The 22,102-nt window shown below is 38.7% G+C and overlaps 2 protein-coding genes across 3 annotated transcripts in view; one reads left to right on the top strand and one right to left on the bottom strand.

Moving 5' to 3' along the window:
• The window catches only part of LOC148411933 (glutathione hydrolase 1 proenzyme-like), a 21,874-nt gene extending 6,444 nt beyond the window's left edge, over positions 1 to 15,430 (bottom strand). The window contains exons 1-6 of one of the 2 annotated variants that reach the window (XM_088435281.1): positions 15,068 to 15,430; positions 8,213 to 8,360; positions 4,721 to 4,784; positions 3,885 to 4,071; positions 1,628 to 1,758; positions 1,443 to 1,532 (exon numbers count right to left, since the gene is read on the bottom strand). In XM_088435281.1, coding sequence (XP_088291407.1) covers positions 1,443 to 1,532; positions 1,628 to 1,758; positions 3,885 to 4,071; positions 4,721 to 4,784; positions 8,213 to 8,360; positions 15,068 to 15,297 — 850 coding nt within the window. In that variant the 5' untranslated portion in view covers positions 15,298 to 15,430. Of the gene's footprint in view, positions 1 to 1,442; positions 1,533 to 1,627; positions 1,759 to 3,884; positions 4,072 to 4,720; positions 4,785 to 6,508; positions 6,576 to 8,212; positions 8,361 to 15,067 lie in introns of those variants that run through there. The other variant, XM_088435282.1, reaches the window with a different exon arrangement.
• The window catches only part of LOC148411932 (leucine-rich repeat-containing protein 75A-like), a 26,633-nt gene continuing 15,406 nt past the window's right edge, over positions 10,876 to 22,102 (top strand). The window contains exons 1-3 of the mRNA XM_088435283.1: positions 10,876 to 11,075; positions 13,982 to 14,110; positions 19,219 to 19,331. Of these exons, the coding sequence (XP_088291409.1) occupies positions 11,058 to 11,075; positions 13,982 to 14,110; positions 19,219 to 19,331 (260 nt within the window). The 5' untranslated portion in view covers positions 10,876 to 11,057. The remainder of the gene's footprint in view (positions 11,076 to 13,981; positions 14,111 to 19,218; positions 19,332 to 22,102) is intronic.

The raw sequence follows: 22,102 nt of genomic DNA, 5'->3' as shown, positions 1-22,102 counted from the left end.
ATCACAGAGCAAAATGTTCCTCGCATGAGATATGATCTTTTGTTTGCATTATTTTACGGCATCGTTTTTTTTCGCAATTAAGAATTCTGTTGTCATGACAGTAAAACAAGTGCGAGCGTTCTGAAGGCGACCTGCCTATGGCCTCAACTAATGCGTGTATACACGTGTATGCATATATGTGTATACTGGATATTTATTTGTACACATAATGCATAAAAATGCATGTATATATGTACACGCGTACTTTTACTTATGAAATACATGTTTATTTATGTGTGTATATGTACGAGTAAGTGTGTATAAAGGTAAAAGTATGTTTGCATGCATATTATATGTATATGTGGATACATATACATGTATAATACGCACAAATTAATGTGTATATTTATATACATGATCATGCGTATATTTATGCATATTTACATATACGCAGGAGTGTGTAAGTGTGCGTATAACTACGGGTGTGGTTATATAAATGTATATGTATTTGTGTGGGAGTATTTACGTACCTATACATATTTGTGTGAGTTGTGGGTATGTGTATCTATAGGTACTTGTGTGTGTATGCTTACAAATAGGTACTGTACATGTGTAGGTGCGGATACGTACTTGTGTGAGGGTGCGGGTACATATACATACGTGTGTGGGTATGGATTTGTATCCATGAATGCGTGTGTGTGTGTGGGGGGGTACGGGTACATTTAAGTATTTGTCGTATTGGTACATATCGGTACATTTGTGTGTATGCGTACATATAGGTACGTGTTTGGTATGCTTACATATAGGTAATGTATGCATACTTATAGGTACTTGTGTGGGTACGTCTACATACGTGTTTGTGGGTACATATATAAATATGTGTGTGTGGGTATGAGTAGGTATGAATACGTGTGTGTGTGTGGGTCTGGGTACGTACTTTATAAATATATTTGTGGGTACCAGTACGTATGCATCGTGGGTACGTGCACGTATGTGCGTGGGCATGCCTACGTTTACGTAGTTTGTGGTTATATAAATGTATATGCATTCGTCTGGGAGTATTTATGTATGTAGACATATTTGTATGTGGGTATATATGGTCGAGTGTGTGTGTATATGTACATGTGTGCGTATGTCCATAAATATAGCGTAGTGTACATACTTATAAGAACATGTCTATACAAGTACATATCAAATTATGTGTATGTAGATACATTTTTTATCAATATTAAGAGTGGTTTTGTGTATAGTGCCCTTTACGGTACACATGGGTGCATAATACCTTGTGCAAGTAGTATGCGACTTACTATATGTACTACATTATAGTACGCATGACATCAGAGCTTTGCTGTGATATTCACTCATGTATATGCCGGTTTAATCCAGATGAGCTTGCTGACGGCATCGGTATTACAAATGGTTTCATCAACCTCAAGTTTGAGTTCTTGGAAAAGCCAAATGACCTTTCTGGGACAAATCAGTGCTGTTTCCAAACATATTCTCTGTTGCGTTGCGAGGCGCCGTCTCCCGAGCGTCGATAGTTTCCGCTGTGCCTGCGTGAGTTGCAGAGGAGCGTCATTATTATGGGCGCGCAGCATGTGCGAGCGAGTTATTAGGTGAAGGCGTTGAAGGTGAATTGGCAGCGTACCGCTTGTTGCGTTGTAGATGGTGATGAAAAGCCCTCCCCCGATGCCCATACTGTGAGCGTTCATCAGGCCCACACAGAGCAAGGCGGCGATGGAGGCATCCACTGCCGAGCCTCCTTTCTTCAGTGTGTCACTGTTGAGATGGGATATTTCTTTCAGAAACGCAATGGTGCCTTGAGAAACGCGAGACGCGATTGGGAAAACTTTCGAGGTGCGGTTGTTCGGATGATTTTTGGCGGGGGGCTCATCTCATTGTATTAAAAAAAAAAAAAAAAACAGCAACAAATTTGAAAAAAAATAAAAAATTATATATATATATATATATTTTTTTTTCACATGATTAACTCAAAAAAAAATATATATATATTTTGAGCTAATCATGTGAAAAAAAAAAAAATATATATATATATATATAAAAAAATTTTTTTTCAAATTTGTTGCTGTTTTTTTTTAATACAATGATATCTTTATATATAAAGATATAAAGAGAGAGAGCGTATATTACTATTATTTACCTGTAGCTAATCATGTGAAAAAAAAAAAATATATATATATATATCTATTATATATATATATATATATATATATATATATATATATAGATATATATATATTTTTTTGAGCTAATCATGTGAAAAAAAAAAAAATATATATATATATATATATATATTTTTTTATTTTTTTTTGAGCTAATCATGTGAAAAAAAAATTATATATATAATTTTTTTTTTTTTCACATGATTAGCTACAGGTAAATAATAGTAATATACGCTCTCTCTCTTTATAACTTTATATTCAGTATAGATACTTATTATTTTTTTACAGGATGTATACTATGTACTTTATACGATGTACTGTATATGAATATAAGTATATCCCAAAATGGTCATTTCCAGTCAGATTCACATTTTCCTCAATAAATCCAAATTAATCTCTGAGAGATTAAGCGATTTTTTTTGTGAAAACACACCACAACAATTTCACCGTTCCTTACATGCTATTGCTAGAAACGATTAGTTGACCAGACAACAAGCCAACTTTACTCGCTGGCTTGGAGTCACGCGTTTTGTCGTCTACCGGCGACATAACGCTCACAAAAAACGCGCAAAATAGCAAAGGTGAACCGCACGATTGTATTGACGAAATTACAACGACGCTAGAAATGAATTCCTGCACAAATGTGGGGTTACACACGATTGGCCGTGCGCATTTTGCAGCTGTTGCATGCATGCGTAAGTCATTTACATGTTCCCCGAGTCGGATGTTAAGCCCCGTACACTTTCCATATAAGTCACGCAAGCGTGACAAAGGGCTGGCTCATCCTCTCAGGGAAAGTCTTGTGTGTGTGATGCATATATTTAGATCTTCCATTGCGAATCTGCTGGATGTCATTAGATTATTGTGGCGAATGAGTACATCTACAGTACAGTACTGTATATACCGCTTATGGTACAAGTATAGCTAAGCCTGAGCTGGGTTAATGAATGTGTGTGAATAGAGTCGCGTACGGAGATTAAAAGCAGTCAGGGATGCTTCCTTTGCTTGACTTCTATGCAGGCTGAGTTGGTTTAATTTTTACCACGGACTGAAGGCTTGTCTGTCTTTTTATATGTGATTGACAGGCGGCTAACCCAGATTGGTCTTTTTCTGCTCACACTTGGCAGAAATTGGCTTCAGCCTGAGCAAGAAATAGCAATTGGATGACTGGGTGGAATTCACAGAAGTAGTAATAGTGGTGAATACAAGTAGTGATCCAATTAAATCCCTTGATGATGATTGTCGCAAATTTGCATCGAACAACTTTCACTCTAAATACAGCCTGAAATAGCATACAGAGAAACGTTTTGCAAGCATGTTTTGTGGTTGTTTTTTTTTGTAATAGTTTTTACAGTTTTTAGAATGGAATGTTGCAAAAATCACAGGAAAATCAATGTAATAAATCCTATGAAAATGCATCTAAAAATTGTAACTTTTATAGTTTTATATGGTCCAAACTTTGGAAAATAATTATTTTTGTAAACAAAATCTTGCACATCTAGCTGCAATCACATAGAAATGTCAAAATCGTTGCATTTTGAAATTTTACATGTTTTAATCATCTGCTAGAAATTTCAGCTCCCTATATATATATATATATATATATATATATATATATATATATATATATAAGATTAGCAGTAATATTTGCTCGTACAGTGATTCAAGTAGAAGGTAGAAGTTATTGTAGTAGTATACAAATGAGCGTGTGTGCGTCTTCACCTGCCAATCACCGAGCACGGCCCGGCGTCCGCTGCAACGGCCGCCTTCAAGTACACATGATCGTGCGTCTTCCTGCCCACTCCAAAGAAGACGCCCACAAATATGGCCGCCGCCGCCAGCAGCAGCAGCGTCACCGCTAATACAATCGTCAACTTCCCCATTTTGGAGCCTTTGAAAATGTTGAAATCTGAAGAAAATAATTGATAATGGAACATCAAAAATATATGTTTAACCCTCGTGCAGTAGTTTGACAATTTTTTGGTTATTTTCTTCGACATCATTTTCATCGTATTTTAGCCAAGGGTTGGCACACTCTAGTAGTGCGATAACTCAGTGGTCGCGCCATGTTGAACTTTGATATGTTGTTATTAACTGGGTGAAATTTCAGCTCCCTAGATTCTACTTTCAATGCTTTCCCTTTGACGTCAAATGCCTTGTCGGCAGAGCCACCCAACTTTGGCTTTATCGATAACCACGTTAAGTTTTTGTAGATGGTTTTAGGTCCGAGAAAATGTTTTAACGTGGGGTTCCGCAAGGCTCCCTTTTCTGCCCAGTTGCACTTTCTGCCATTTGTAATATGAAGTAAAGTGGAATTCGTTTTTTGGGTTCTTGTCCCCAGTACCAACTGGCAGTCGATGAGCTGGTCACAACCTTTCACGTGATTTCACTTGGCTTAAATATTTTTAAAAAATACAGGCAGCCATATTATGTAACCTCTTGTAACTTTGTTACTTGAGCTTTTCTGACAGTTTTTTTCTTTTTTTTTTCCTGTTCTAGCATAACTCAACAGTCTGATTCAATTGTTTGCCTTCCAAATGATGAGAATTTGGTCTTACCTTGACTTGCGCGGGGGTCCTCCGGAACGAGAAGCTTGCTCCTCGTCGATATGTTGGCCGCAATCTGCAAACCAGGTGATATACTACGCTCGCTGACTCTGGCTTTTCAATATGTAACTATCACCGGAGTCGTAAAGCTTAAGCCGGCCCACCGTCAAACACCTTTATGAAAGGCACATCGCCAGAAGAACACTGACGCCGCCTCGCATGACGCAGGCAAATTGAAATTAATTCATCACTTTGAACGTGACGGGAAACCATATGCAACTGGATTCCTTTTCAGCAGCGTTTGCAGTTTTTCTTCTAAGCTTCTGTAGTTGTGATGGCAGCAACATTTTGTTAGATTTCTATATGGAAGTACAAGTGACGTTAATTACTAGTTCTATCTGTGCATATATTATAGTAATAATCGTAACGATAAAATGGGGGTGGGAGTAGTAGTAGTCGTACAAGTATATGAGCAGCACTGGCAGCAGTATTTAATGGTATTAGTATCTAATGTCAATACTCGATCCATTTTTGTAAGGTAGTAATAGTAGTAGTTTTTGGCAGTCATAAAACTAAAAGTACTGATTGCTATTATTATAATTAGTACCATGAATAGTAGTAGTAGTAGTAGACGTAGTAGTAGTAGTCGTCGTACTAGTAGCAGTATTTTGCTGTAGTATTTATTGGTATAAGTATCTAATGTCGTACTCTATCCTTTTTTGTAGGATAATCCCAGTAGTAGTATTTAGTAATTATATTACAAAAAAAATGTGGTAATATAATTAATAGGTAGTATGGTGAATAGTAGTAGAAGTAGTACTAGCAGCAGTATTTAGTTGTGGTATTTAGTAATCATAATACTAAAAGTATTTAGTGCTATTATTAGTAAGTAGTAAGTAGTATTACTAGCAGCGTTTTTTCCACCTTTGTAAGATCGTCGCAGTAATCATAATACTAAAAGTATTTAGTGCTATTATTATAAAATAGTACCGTGAGAAGTATTACAACTAGCATCAGTATTCAGTTCATAAGAGTTCTAAGATAATCACAGTAGTACTGGTATTATTAGGTAATCATAATGCTGAAAGTATTTAGTGCTATTTTTAGTAAGTAGTGAGTAGTATTACTAGCAGCAGTATTTAGTGGTATTAGTATCCACCTTATCATCAACACCTAATCATAATACGAAACCATAAAAACAAATCATAAAACTAATCATAATACTGAAAGTATTTAGTGCTATAATTATAAAATAGTACCATGAGTATTAGTACTACTCGCATCAGTTCTTAGTTGTAGTATTTTAGGGGGATTGGTATGTAAAATGAAATATAAAAATGGTAGTATTTCTAGTCCAAATATTAGTAGTTCATGTATTTACTAGTTTCAGTACTGTTCCCATTTATAGCTCTCTAAATGTAATTGTTGTGATTGTTTCGTAGTATTATTATTTGTATTTACCAGTTAAGATCAGTATAAGTTTGTAAAGTTATACATAGTGTTAAGTCGTTGTGGTAAGAGTAATCATAGTTGCGGAATTTGATATGCAAACTCAAAGCCAGTTCCCCCCCAAACAACTGTTGCAGTCTACCCGCATGGCGGACGTCAGACCAGCAGAAGGACACAGTGCCCATGAATTAATCATTAAGAACCCGAGAGGAATCGGCATTCAGCTGCGTGACTTGTGTTCAACTCGTCCGCGACAAAGATTAACTCTCCGGCCCACCGAGTGACGCGGACGTCACACGTTGGCCTTTGGTAAGGTCGGACGACAAAACGGTAAACGAAGCGCATCCTCACCGGAATGAAAATCCGCCAACCGCCGCCAGGGGAGGAGAGAGGGTGGAAGAGTCCGACTGGGTCGAGAGCTTGGCGCCAATCAGGTGCCTCCCACCTTGAGCTGGGCCAATCGGGTGAAAGCTTGGACACCCCCCCACCCCCTGACTGGCCTTCAAACTCCTTCAGTGCAAATTTTTATCGCAGGCTTCAAATCGGCATGAATGTGCTCTTTATCTATCTATGAATATTTGCTCGTCGGAACAAGCAATATATCTCTTTGGTTTAGTATTTTATGAAAAAATCAAGTAATAACATTACTAAATTTAATGTAAATAGTAAAGAGTTTAGTTTAGAGGTCCAATTCATTGTTTTGCTTCTTCTAGCATACCATCTTTGGCCACCAGGAGGCAGTATAAGGAAATCTTGCAGACACAAATGAAGAAGAAGAATAAGTCAAATACTACTGTAACTCAGTAATATTAGATCATTCAATCCCAAAGACATTTTTACGTTTTTTGAGTTCAGATATTTAATCCTAGGTACCTTTTTAGAACTTTTCAAAGAATTTTCAAGTCTTTCGCTCAAGGGGCGCCTAAAATGGCTTAATTTGATGATTTAACTCATCAATGGCTTGAATGAAGTATTAAAGTAATTTACTTACTTTATACATGTAAGTAAATGAATTACGTTGGAATCTAAAGCAAGGGTGGGTAAACATTTTGATTTGAGGATCCACAAATTTGAAAATATGAAGAAAGGTCCGGACCAGGAGCAGAGGAATGTTTTTTAAAAAGTTTAACAGGCCGCATATGGCCCCCAGACCATAGTTTGACGAATTATTGCTGGCTAAAGTTAATCGATTAATTCTGCGTTTAAGCTAAAGTTTGGTTAAAGTTTCTGATTACTTCTGTAATGTGAATTTCTCAACTAATTTTTGCGTTTACGATTGTAATTTTGGTTTGCCCTTTGTAATAAGTGTGAGGTTGTTACCTTAGTTTTTTTGGCCCTTCGGGGCCACCCTACAAAACAGAACTAATTATATCCTTGCTAATTCATTAAAAATATCGGGACAAATGAAAAAGAAGAGCATCTAAGAGAAATGAAAAACAACTGGCAATCGCGAATGCGGTTTGTTTTGTTTTGTCTGTATGGTTTTTGCATTTTTTGTTTACCTTTTTTGTTTGCTTGATTCCGCTTGAGTTTTTTTTGTTTGTTTGTTTTGTTTCGTCGTACTGAACGAATCCAATCGCATCCTTGCTAATTCATAAATAAATCAATTCCGATTGACTTTGCCGCGTGCGTAATGCAGTCTAGTTTTGTTGCGAGAGGTCAGGCCATCCTGCAGCTGTTCCGGGAGCGCTCTTCCCATTGGCTGAGAGCAACACGCGCGTGCACGCGGGATGCGAGGGAAAGGAAGGGGCACGAGGGGCTCGTCGCCTCCACGCGCAGACTGCTCCCGCATCTTTGTCACGTCGTGCGGCGCTCAAACTTTACTCGGCATGGATGCGTTTGCGCGGAAGGATCGCGATTCGGCTGCCTTCGCGGTGACTCGTAAAAACCAAAACAAGGGGAAGGCGCGCTCGCAGGAGTGATGGGCTCCAAGTTGAGCAGGCACAGAACTCTGCGTTTGGAAAGTAAATGGAGCAAGAGACGGCGGCGGAGGAATGAAACGCCGGTGCACGGCGACAAGGGAGGAGGAGGAGGAGGAGGGGACGGTTTGCTTACCTCATTGATGCCAAAATCGGACAAGCTGCCGGCCATGCTGCGTAAACGCGACCGCAGCCCGTACGTCAAGCGCGTGGCGTGGATACGCGACATCCAGCGACATCTCCGGGAGCACAGGTCCGAGCAAGCGGCCGAAGTGCTCAAACTGCTGAGAAAGGCAAGTCGCGCGCGGGTTAGAGAAGCCCGACTTGGTCGCTAAAGTTTCTTTCTGCGCACCCGGATCGTTTCATTTGACGAGGTGCGATTTGCGCAAAGAAAAAACTTGGAAACAAAAGTTGGGAAACGACGTCATCAGATTAATGTCTTGCAGAACAAAGCAACAAAATGCAGGTTGCATTTAACTAGATTTGCATACTATACCAGTGCTTATATTTTGCAAAGCCACCAAAGGAAAGAGAAAACATTTTGCCGAGCATAAATAAGATTATTATCTAAAAAAACAAGAAAACGCAAAGAAAAATCAAATCAATAATAATAAAACAACTTTCAACAACTGTTAAATACTTTTTTTTACAGCATTTATACAGGTTAAAGGTTTGTATCAAACATATGGCCAGCGGGCCGGTTTAATCCGGCCTGTGAGATGATTTTGTAAAGTATAAAAATGTGCTGAATTTTTTTCATAAAAGAAAAAAAACTTGATATGTTTTTTGATTTCTTAGTAATGTTTTATGATTAATAGTGATGTTGTGCTCTTACTATTTTAGACAGTAATAAAAAAAATATTTGAGAAACACTGGCCTATACCAATGAAAGAGGAAATCCCCACTCGCTGCGGTGACTACGTGTCATTATCTTTAAAAATTATATAAATACACCGAAGACTGTATCATTTTGTAATATGAACGAAAAATAGCCAAATCAGCTTCGGGGGAAAAAATTGCAAATGTTTTGCAAAGGAGCAGCAAGTTACTTCCTGTTCCAATCAATTTGCTCTTAATTTGAAAACACAAACGTAACTGTTCCCAATTTTAAAAAAAGAGTGTAAAATTAGATTTGCTAACACCTACAGAAACACCATTAAAATTTCACGTACACCCTTTGAAGTGCACCCCCACATATATATATATACAATATTGTGTATTATTTATATTTACCTGTACCTAATAATGTGAAAAATAAGAGTACCCTTACTCTCTCTGAGTCAGAATACTTGTCTGAATTTTATGAGGCTTCGGCAGTGTCTGAGCAAAGCGTCTGTTTTGTCTGCGGAACATCATGTTTATTCATATCCAAAAGGAACACAGGGTCCAATCAGCCTTCAAAAGTACAAAAACAGATCGTAAAGGAGACGACACAAAATGCTAACTGCGTTGTGCATGACTTAAAATGTCAGCCGGCTCACATAACGCTTCGGCATATTTTAGTCTAAATGAAAAAAATGCAAATTGACGTTTAAGTGTTCCAAACAAGACTGACCATTGTTTTGAATTTGATGCTTTTGCTCTTCGCTTTTCTCTCTGAGAGCCATTCATGTAAGATTTTGATTGTTTATGAGCACTTGTGGATGAAATACGATCATTTAATTTAGCAAATGGGCCATGCATAAATTTAAAGACCCTGTAAAGTGAATCAAATATGTGTTTCGAAATACATTATGATCTAAGTCTTGTAAGATAATTATATCGTTCCGAGGCCTGACCTAAGTATTTGTGTCCATTACCTTAGGTCATGAAGTACTAAAGTTATCACTTTAGGTACTAAAATACTAATGTATTTAATTGCTTTAACACTAGTAATTGATTACCTTAATCAATTTCTTTAGGACTAGTAATTGATTGTTTCAGGTACTAAAGTCTTTGGCCTAAAGGAGGTTCTAAAAATGGATGGTACTAAATTAAGTACTAAAGTAATCAAATACTTAATGTAATAAATTACTGAAATTATTACAGTACTAATTGATTAGGTAATCAAGCGATAAAGGGATTAGCGTGTTTTTCAGATTATAAAGTAGACCGGATCATTAAACAATAAGAGCAGCACCAATATAACGCACACTGATTGATAGAGTACTGCACCAACACAACAGTAACACACCCGATTTTGCTTACTAGTGGATAGTGCCCCCTGATGGCGAGTAAAATAGCAGTTCAAACTGAAAATCAATACTTGGATAGCGTCTTCTTCTGTCTCATTTGTTTACCGGCAGATTGCCCCCTGGTGGCTTAAAATAACAGCAACAAAAAGCCTCAGGGTTCAAAGCATGAGAAGAAAATAGCGCCTTATAGTCTGAAATTTACGATACTTTAGGTGTTAAAGTCCTGAACTGGACACGAATTAAAATTTTAACTTATCGGCCGGTTATTCAATTAGCACAGTAGTATTCTTCGCCTTAAAAGAAATCTAGGTCAGAAGCTTATATAAAGCACTGTAAATTTGACATGTAAAATAAATCTAAACTGCTTCACATTTGTTGGCACATCTTATTTTTTTTTGTTTGTGTGTCATCAGCACGGCCGCCTCGAACTTGACATAGCGCGCCTCTTATCAGATATCCACTAGATTGTGTAACACTTCCCCCGTTTTTAATCCGCGCTTTTTCAAGGGGGGCGGGGGGGGGGGGGGGGGGGGGGGGATTTACCCGAACTAGAAAGGCCGAGAGTGAGCGCCGTTTTTAGAGCTCAGCTTGAGCTTTCCACTTGCTCTCGGTAGCTTTGCTCTGATCAAAGGCGGGGAACAGTCGGGATGCTCTGACGGGAGCACTTCTGATCAAGAGAACTCCCCGATGTTAGTCGAGGGGGGGGGTACCTGAAAGTAACTTCCGGCCCATCTGGATCCGGTGTGGCATCCATCCACCGTTACGGTGCAAGCGAGAAACAATGTTGCGGTGAAACTTGAAAGCGGAATGTCAAGTAGGTGTGGGGTGAGCAAACGTCTTTACGGTAATATTTGCATGAATTTGAAAAGGATATGAGTCATACTAAACTCGCTGTAAGACTTTGTGACCGATTCGTCTGCCCGTGCACATTAGCGGCTTTTATACAGTGAGTCACTAAAGACGAAAAGAAGCCTTTTATTCCCGGGCTCTCCCGGTATTATTTTTACTCGCTTATGAGAGTGGAATGCACAGTGAGATGCCACGAGGTGGCGCCAAAGCACTGGTTAAAAGGAAAGTGGTAATAGGTGGCAAGAAAAGTCTTTTAGAGTGATCCTACTTGACTCTTAATGTTTAGGTTTAGCTTGGGTTGTTAGTGGAGGTGAACTCATTCAATATAAAAGACATATTTTTACGTTTTTTTTTAACTCATTCACTCCCAAACGTTTTTTGATGTTTTTCTTTTTTTTACACCAACTTTTTTGACACCAATACCCGGTATCTATCTATCTATCTATCTATCTATCTATCTATCTATCTATCTATCTATCTATCTATCTATCTATCTATCTATCTATCTATCTATCTATCTATCTATCTATCTATCTATCTATCTATCTACGTCCCCGCCCCCTTTGCGTCATTGTCGGTTCTATGTCAGTATATTTTTCCACCAACATTCTGCTACCCCTAGAGGGTGGTGTCTGACATTTTTTTTTAATGGTCCGTCATTCGTCAGACGCTGGTCTACTGTCTGCACTCATACTAATTCTTTTTTCTGTTTCTGTACTTTCTTTTAACACTATCTATGTGGTTGTACAGTTATGATGCAATTGAAACACGACACAGTAATATAAGTGTAACATCAAAATAAAGCCAGCTGAGGGGGTTGAAAAAGGGTTTAACCCTAGGCTGTAATTAATAACTTGGCCACAAGGGTGCAGCCTTAAACTGTTATTAAGACAAACATAAACATATTTTTAACTATTTAAAGCGACTGTTCATCAACTGTGTTTTTGCAAAGGATCAATAATATATGCCTGTGAGTAATGTCTGTCTACATGTGTTGTTGCACTGTTTGTATTCCAATACCTGCTGCTTAGCATTGTTATCCATGTGTTGTGAGGGTTTTTTTTTTTTTTTTTTTTTGCTTAGTATTGGCTTTTGACCCCAGATGGGAGCGGGAATAAACTGTGAAGTTTATTAAATTAATAAATTAATAAATTGTTACATACATGTTATTGGACACCATCATATCCTCCTTGTGGAGGAGAAATAATGCACAAAGTCTCTATAAGTCAAACCTACTTCAGAGTTTTGTGGTCTGGGTTTGAATCTTGGCACTGTAGCCAGCGCGACTTCTTTATTAATTCCTTTGGCAAAGTGCTGTGTCCTCATTGAGCCCGAGACACAGTTCTCTGTCTCATGTGACACTACAGGCGAGAGTTAAGTGTTCAATAATGCTTCCCGTGTTGAAAAAGAAATGAACTGGCAAAGGTCACAAGTTGTTGTCGTGCGGCAGCATCGCAGCTTTTTTTTTTCTTCTTGAGAGCGGCGGAAGGATTTGCAGATAATCACCTTCAGATGATGGAACATGTCTTTGGCATTGTGGAAGGCATTACGGAGAAGAACCAATAACGTCTCCATTGCTGCATCTTGCCCTCGGGGTTATTAACATAATTAGTTTGGGGGGGTTTTCAGAGATTCATTAGTGAAGCGGAGAATCGTGTGGTATCAATGTGAATGGAGGAAGTTGCTTTCTGGTGGGTACAGTACAGTCGAATTGAACAATTAATCGAATCCAAATCGACATCTCAATGTGATACAATTCATTTTTTATATATATATATATATATATATATATTCCCCATCGCAACATGAAAAAAAACGTAAGCCAGGGATGCTGTAAGCCGGGGGTCCGCTGTATATGTATATATATATATATATATATATATATATATATATATATATATATTGCAGAATAGCCTCAAATTTTAAATCCATTGTATTTCATCAAAAAATTATAACAACTAGTTACCAAACATGTTTTTATGATGAGAAAGAACTTGAATATTTTTAAGGCTACTTGCTGTGCAAAATGAGGTATTATTTAAGAGGCTTTTATTTCCTCCCTGATTCAAAAGAAACGCTGGGACGGATCGTTCGCACTTGGCTAGGGACCAAATTGGATTTTGAAGAACGCTTATGATAAGAAATGACATCACATTTCAGATCTGAGTCCCAGAAACAGAAATGCGAACAAATGTGGGAAATACTTGATGTTTTCCAATTGGGAACCGGCCAAAGGAATCCTTGGAACGAGCCGCGCGTGCATTGGCGTATCGGAGGGCGAGCCCGCCTGGAGGATGGCCCGACGTCGGGGACTCCCGCCGAGGTCCAGTGTAATAAATCAAGTCAGGAGCCGGAGGAGGAGAAAATGCTGATGGGAGTTTTCCTCCTCTACGTGCCCCTCAAAGGAGTCGCTCTGAAAATTACATAACCTCGACCCCCCTACTCTATATTGCAGGCTTTATTATTCGTCTATTTGCGAGGCAAGCTTTTCCAGATGTATAGTTTTATATATATATATATATATATATATATAAAAAAAAATTTTTGCTACCATTTATATACCTTATATTTTTTGCTACCATCTTCTAGTTCACCACTAGATGGCACTAAATTCTACACACTGTATCTTTAAGTCTCTAAATGGAGAAGAAATGGAAGCCGCGCACATCAACTTAAGGGCCTCCAATTTCGCCCCTTTCAACATATTTCACTTTTAAAAGGGGGACGTAAGATTGACGCTGACAACATAAATCTCTATTGATTAGTGTCAGGGGAAATTGAAGGCAACACCTTATCAGCCCTGACACAATTATTCAACTTGCTGTCACGACAAGATTAGTATTTTGCCAAGAGCAGGTTTTGAAAGGCTCCTCTCTTCTCAGGATTTGGGACTCCAGGGAACGTCGCTCAATGACATTTTGTACAAGAACGCGGCTTTTCTCAATTTGGTGGACCCCATCTTACACGAGCTTCTGCTGAGTCTGGCCCGAGACCTTCAGTGTCCTAAGAAGGTGAGGATCCGTAATTATTGTTTTCAAATTGCTTGTTTATGACATAAACCTAAAATGAAGTAATACAGTTTGACTTTAAGATCTTTGTATGTGGAGGACAAGCTAGAGCTTAGCCTGGGTTGTTAGTGGGGAGTTAACGTTGTTGGTGTTCAGATTTTAAAAAAAAATGTTTTGACTTTTAAGATTTTTGTATGTTGAGGAGCAACTAGAGCTTAGCCTGGGTCGTTAGTGGGGAGTTAAGGTTCTTGATGTATCAGATTTGAAAGAAAAAAAGTTTTATTTGACTCTTAAGATCTTTATATGTCAAGGAAAGCTAGAGCATAGCCTGGGTCGTTGGTGTGGAGTTAACGTTAAACTTTCAGCCTTTAAATTTGAGTCCAGACATTAAAAAATAGTTTATACCTTAAAGTTGATGTTTTTTTTGCTCTACTTCAGACAAGTAAACCAAAAAAATCAAATAAATAATCTTGCATGGGGGGGTCGATTAACATAGTAATTTACAGTTTAATCTATTGGCAATGATATTGTTTTGTGGGGTCCTCATAGGGTGGTGGTGGTGGGTGGGGGGAGGGGGGGGGGTTAGTTACCATTCAGCCTTACAGTTCTAGTCCAAACATTGAAACAGAATTCGTTCAGTGCCAGGGACGTATTTTCACGTTTTTCCTGAGGGCCGACAGTCAATCCCAGAGTATCAATTTAATACTTAAGTATCAGAAAATTAATGTCATTAATGTACTTAAGCATCGATTTAATACTCAAGTATCTGGGATTGAACGTCTGGATTCCTAAAAAAACGTGAAAATACGTCCCTGGCATTGAATGCATAAAAAATCAGTATTAAGATTCAAGAGTTTTATTGTTATTGGTAGTGAATGAGTTAAAATGAGTTATTTTTTTTTGCTTTTCTTCACACAAGTAAAGCAATAAATCCCATAATCTTGCCACACGGTAGTTTACCTGCTGCTCATGGGGACTTTCCGTTCAATAGTGAAAAAGGTCAAATGCGGGGGCTCGGGGACCCTCGGGATCCTGAGGTGCTCTTCCATTTGGATCAACCTGGAGAATCCGCCGGTGCCATCCGTCATCTCCCGGGCTACGCTCGCCTTTTTGCTCCTTTTGAGGAGACAGTCTTGCAAAGTACTAACAAAAGGACCACTCGTTCCCGCCCGTGTTTGAGGCGACGTCATCCGCTCACGCTTATATTCAAATAAGACAATCTTAATGTGGAAAAGTTCATTTGAAAGAATAATAAGCTCCTCCAGCTGTCTGCAAGGCAAAGCAGACCATCAAATAGTAGCCTGACCAGTTTGCCGTTGTTCTTCGAGTTTTCAGATATGTACTGTATTCAGATCTGTAAATGGTCTTGGGAGTGGCTGGAATGCGAGACAAGATAGAAGTAGGCGAAATATTACAAGGGCAGAAAAAAAAGTAGGGTAACCGCAATCGGTTTTTGGTCTATTTGTTTAAGAGTAATTATTTAAAGTAAAATATTGACTGGGAAGAGAGTCAAATATGCAAATTGAATCCAAGTGTAAATTCCATTTCAAAGGAGACCAAATAGTCTTTCGGAGTCAAATGTACTTTGGAAATTTCGACATTTATCCGAGCTCACTTCACCGTGCAGGTGTGCTTTTAATTAGCGTAGTGGATTTAAAGAAAATGAAAGGAGAAGATGAGTCATTTTTAAGATAGCTGTGGTCACTTCCACAACGGCGCAACCCTCCTTTTTCTATGCGAAATTGCCAACCGCATTGCCGATACATATGAGTCGAAGAAAATCGTAACCTCGGAGATAGGGCTTGCAACCAATGGTTATTTTAGTCGGCTGTGACCACTCCCACAATGGCGCAGCCCTCCCTTTTCAAATTCCCAATATCAACAGAAATGAATTTAAAAAGGAATCTCAATCTTGGAAGTCCCGCAACCAATTATTATTTTTTTTAGTAGGTGATAACCACTCTCATGATGGCGCAGCCCTCCTTTTTTGTATATGAAATTTCCCAATTTCTTTTGTTGATTATTTGCTAAACTGAATAAGAAAAATATAAGCTGTAATTTCATTTACTCAAATACAATTTTTTTTTAAATATCTCTATATTTTTAATGACTTTTTAGATTAATTTATTTGTAATTTTTTCCCCTAGGATTTATATGATAAAACCAACTGTAGAAAGGAAACATTTTTTTTAGGATTTGGATATTTTTAAACTAAACAAGAAAAATTGTTATTATGTTTTTTTAGTTCATTATTTCCTGTCTAAAAGTAATCTATCTAAAAGTCTGCTTTTCAAATCATCTTTGTACTTTACTCCGTTCATTCATTCTGAACTCGTGATGTATCCAAGCGGACAGCCGAGTTGACCGCTGGCATACAAATAAGAAACTCTTCACTAAAAAGGCGCTAAGAAGGGGAAGACACAAAATAAGCTGAGTGGCTGTAAATCACCAAAACAACCTGGCAGCCATTACTGTTATCTGGCATCGGCAGTTTCACAAAAGATGGCCTGTCTAAAGATTAACTCGCCGGGAGCTCATTTTGACTCACTCACTCCATGAGGATAATGACCTGTGAGCAATTCTAATCTTATCCCCGTTTACATTGGCAAAGGGAAGCCCACGAGGAAAAAAAAAAAAAAAAAAAGGGAAGGTTAAGGCTTGGCGGAGGCGTTCTTGTGACTGGCTGGCGACCCGAGACGGGATGCGGTCGTGGACGTGACCGGCCTTTGAAGAGGCTGATGGGCAGCTGCTGACATGCTCAGTGTAATCCAGCAATTGCTTCTTTTAAATAATACACATAAATGCCTCTATCCTACTTAATAAAAACATAGAAAATACCTGTAAAATAGATGTATAGATTTCTTCTTGTGCTACTGCTGTTAGGTTCAGGCAAACATTTAATAAACAAGAAACAGGAAGAAAGACAATTAGGTTCTTTTTCTCACGAGGAGAGTGGACATGAACCTGACCATCTCAGATCTCCTTGCAGTCTGGTTACAGATCCTTTCCGCTCTTCATTTATTCATTTGGGTTGGCCCTGGGTACATTTGACCCGGGATATATTTGGTCACTCATATATGTCCGAATACAATGTAATCCAAATCCAAAAGTCACTCTTTTTTTTTTTTTTTGCTATACAAGTGAAAATCCATTTACTCTTTTTTTTTTTCTTCTTTTTTTGTTTTTTTACCCGTTATTCTGCTAAATATCAAAGCTTGTGATCTCCAGAAACCCTAAGATTAGTCTCGGGTCATTTTGACCCGGATTTTGCCTATTTATTAAAGTTGCAGTTTCTTAGATATGTTGATTACACAGCAGTTGAGTCTTGCACTAAAAAAAAACAACATTCAACATTAACTTTACTTTCAAATAGGTCAGTTTGACCCATAACATAAGAAGAGGGTCGAACCACAACTATCGATACTGTCCGTTAGCATTTCAATGGCGTATTGCATTGTATGCTAGCATCAGGCTAAGCAGCGTTTCCAGAGGAAAGTTTTGCTGTTTATTTTTTAATTTTCTGTTTGGTTTAGTAATAATCAACTGGGTGTGCCATTAAACAGCTTGAAGCCAATTTTAGGAGGAATTATTCACGCTTTGCCAAATTGCTTCTTAACATGGAGTTGGAACTCACGCCTAGCTTATTTTGCCATTGTGTCAACACACACAAATAATAGTGTGTTTTTCGATTCGGAATCTATTATTCCGTCGTTCGAGACTACATTGCGAATCAGTATGCGAGGTTATGTGTTCAGTCACCAAAGTGGCTTAAGACGGCGGCCATGTTTGTTTGTCACCCGAGAAACAAAGTGGCAGCTGGAACGGTTAATCGCCTTAAGGGAATTTTTTTTGTCTTTTCTTACTCTTCCTCACTCTCGCTTGCCACGCTGCCTCTTTCTTGTTGTTGTGTTGTACCATTAATTAGATTTGCCCAGCTCAGCGCAACCTATTCCATTTATAGTGACAGAAGGAAAAAAAAAGAGGGACACGGAGGAAAGAGGAGGAGGTGGCAGTTAGATCGCTAGCTTGAGGAAAATGTTTATTTTATAGGATCAGAGTGTACCTTGCTGGTGGAAAAAAATGGAACTGCCAATTGGAGTTATTTTTACGATATTATTTTTTAACGCATCTTGGTATACAGCATCTTGTTTTTGCTTTTGTTAGCTTTTTTTGTTTTTTTTCTTTTATTTAAAAATAAATACGCATAATTTATATTATTATCTCTGGGCTAACTTAGGAGGAAAAATAGCAGAAAAATAGTGAGTGGAATCTGCAAAAAAATTTGACAAATATTAATGAAACTGTCTTCTGTAGTTGTAGGGCAGGGAGTTATAAATGAGAACCGACATCCACCATTTGAGTGTCATGTAAAGCATGATAATGGCATCCAGTGGACATGATTGCTAAATGCACTTTCGTCCCACCTGCAATCTCTTACAGATGAGGGTGAATAAACGTGATGGTGAATTAGAGCCTAGGGTTAAATCCCTTAGCTGGCTTTGTTTTCGTGTTACACTTATATTACTGTGTTGCTTTTCAAATTGCAGTGTAACTGTAGAACCAGATGATGTGGTGTTAACTTTACTTGTAAGTACTAAAACAGAAAAAATAATTAGTGTGAGTGCAAATAAAAGTAGACCAGCTCCTGACGAACGATGGACCAGAACAAAATGGTGAAATGTCGCCCTCTAGTGGCGGTGGAAGGTTGGGCAAAAATACACTGACATGGGCCGACGATTACAATTTCGTCTGACTTGAAAAGATGACACATCGACGGAAAGGGGGCGGGCCTCTGATGAACGACAAATGTCGAACAAGCAAAAAAATGTAATTTCTGATGCACCCATACTTTTGACCTTCATTTTTGGGGAAAAAGTGCATCATATATTTGGGGTAAACATGTTTTGCCCCGAAAAATGGAAATTGGTTGCACATAACCCCCATTACAGGGTACATTGTTTTCTTGAGTTAACCGAAGGGTATTTGCGAAACACAAGAAGAATCTCAAGTAGCCTTCCTTAAAGCATCAATGTTTAGTCATTCCTGAACACTTTGTTTTATTGCGATTTCTGTACTTGCTATTCAGTCGGCATCTTTTGTGTCGCCCGCAGGAGACGGACTCCCTCAAGTCGGCCAACAAGATTTGCCGCCAGCTAATTTACCACCTGACTCCTCACTCCAAGTGGACGAGACAAAGCGTTCCCAGAAGGAAGTCTCAGGCTTGGTGAGCGCGTCCACGGAAGCTTCCTGTCAGGCCGGGCGCATCCTCGCCATAAACATCAGCGCGACTCATAAATCCTCCTTAAAGCCGCTGTGAAATACTTATCAGACTTAGTGTCAGAAAGTTTGAGGAAATGTAACCTCAAGCGCTATTTACACTGATTCAGGGACTTTTTTTTTTTGTTTGTTTGTTTTTTTTAAGCTTGGGCAAGCCAGTCAGGGTCAATATTAGCATTAGGGCTTCCGCCATATTGAAAAACAAAGTTTGGAGCCTCAGGCACCATCTGCAGTGAAGGTTCGGTAAGCATTCTAAATCAGTGGTCCCCAATCACCGGTCCGCGGGACGGTCAGTGGATCAACTGGTCCCGGGCCATGAGGGCTGCACCCGAAATAATGTTTTGGAAATTATTTAGTTTAAGTTTATTAAGTTTAAGTTTAGTTTAATTATTTAGTTGGATATTTGTTTTTTGGCGCCGCTTCTGCCAGCAGAAAACTGTGTCTTTCGGATTGAATTATTTAAGACACAGGTGTCATACTCCAGTCCTCGAGGGCCGATATCCTGCAGGTTTTCCGGTTTTCTCCCTTAAACACACCTGATTGAAATGATTAGGATAATTTTCAAGCTCCCCCAGAGCTGACTAATGAGCTAATCATTTATTCAGGTGCGTTGAGGAGAGAAAACCGCAAAACCTGCAGGATACCGGCACTCGAGGACTGGAGTTCGACACCGATGATTTAAGATATCTCAAAATGAGAAAGCACGGGATAGCAAGGGGGCTAGCATTGGCTAACAAGACCTAATCCCTTGCAGCCTTAAGACTTTCGCTAACAATAAAACATCACACGCAAACGCCAATTAAAAAAAAACAAAAACGGATTTGTTGAAAATTCCTCGCAGTGTTTGAAGACAGTATAAACAAAGGTTGTGTCGCTCCAGCCTTCATCTTGCCATGTTTCCAACCAACAATGAGCTCATTAGCGAGGTCGGTTCCTCTCACTGCGGTTCACGCCGGAAGACTCATTAAAACAGACAGGAACCTGTTTACATGGTTTGAGGGTGCTTGTGTGCTTAATAACACTATTTATTCACGGTGGGTAAAATCATTTTATAGTAGTTAAACGATGTTTAAGAAACGTGGTGATACCCTTAAAAAAATGGTCAGATTAATTTCTGTTTAAAACCATTTAGGTACTGTGGAGTGTACTACTGAATGCCACCAGCGGAGGTGCTGTTGGGTCGGTCTTAAAGGGGAAGTCAAGTAAACAATATTTTTGAAAATAATGTTGTCAATCTGGAATATGAATTAAGCGGCACCCGTTTTGCGACTGAAAATGACTTCACAGTTGCTCGGGTAATGACCAATCACAGCTCAATGGCATTATTATTATTATCGTCGTTGGTCATTTACCAACTAATTTGTTCGCAACGATCCCGTTCCAACTAGCTGTACACTTGTGCGCAGCTAGCTTACGGCTCAAGTCCTGAACCGACACTTGTTGGCAGGATTCACCGACGCGGCGGTGGCTTGAATCCATTTCTCGGCTCGCTCCAAGAAAACGACCCATTTTCCGGGATGGAAAACAAAGGTCGTAGCAGATGGCTTGATGAAGGCTTCCACCATTGTACATGTTGAGTGGCGCAGCCCCGGGGCTGCTCTGTGTTTGACATCCCAGATGAGTCACTTGCTTCATGGAAACTGAATAAATAAAATTAGCAATGTTAATGTCTCAGCAGAGAGAAGAGCCCGCCAAAAGAAAAACAAACAAAAGCACATCTGTATTGCGTATGATTTTTTTGAGTGCAGGTGTGAAGTTGCGGTTTTAATGAGACAAGAGAAGACTAATGAGCGCAGTAAACCTTTGCCGGAGACGAGCTCCTCCGTCTCTCATGAGCTGCTTGGCTAGCAAAGCGGCGTAATTAGGAGACAGCTGTTTGTCATGCCAAACACACGTGTGACACGCAGAAAAAGAAGAGATGGGGAAATAATGTCAAATGTGTGACGAACACATTTTTTTAACACTTTGCATTTACACATGCAGCTGGATAAAAGATTAAAAAAAAAAAAAAAACAAATTCAGAAAGTATGTGAGATTTTAACAGGGTTTCTGCATGTATCCAATCCAATCAAATGAGTTTTTTAATTCCATGAGAGCAACAGTACTTATTTTCAAATTAAGAGCAAATTAATTGGAACATGACACAACATTATGCTCAGTTGTGTTATAGTGCATTATGTTTCTTCATTTTTACACAGAGGTGCATTGTCGTTAGTGACAACATTTAACGGCAGACAGCTGACAGTCAGAAATACAATATTTAATGTTACATTAGTTACGCTGAATGTGCCTCGAGATAGCCACTACAAATGTAGATCAGGGGGCCAGAGTCAAGATATAGTATATTTATATAAGTTTAGGTGCATGTGATTTTGATTTAAACAATGAGCTGGTATTGGCAAGGTTATCACATTCGAATGATGTGTTTTCATTTCAAATTAAGAGCAAATGAAGTGGCACATGAAGCAACATTGCAAATTTTTTCCGGCAAGTCAGCCAGAAATAAAACAAATGGTTACATGATGGTTGCATAATCTATCTTGTGGATTTACTAAATAGACTACAATGAGTGATACCACTCTTTTTTTTTTCTTTTCTTCATCAAAAAACGTTTTATGCTTCATAGCTGAAAACAATATTTCACATGATTGAAAAGGGGTTTGAATTGCTGGTTTAGTACATCGGTTGAAAACAAAACTAACTCAATATCCTTCACAT

The sequence above is a fragment of the Hippichthys cyanospilos genome, chromosome 15 (genome assembly GCF_059441005.1).
Source record: "Hippichthys cyanospilos isolate Australia breed blue-spotted pipefish chromosome 15, RoL_Hcya_1.0, whole genome shotgun sequence".
Classification (NCBI taxonomy): Eukaryota; Metazoa; Chordata; class Actinopteri; order Syngnathiformes; family Syngnathidae; genus Hippichthys; species Hippichthys cyanospilos.
This window is presented reverse-complemented; position numbering and strand designations above follow the sequence as displayed.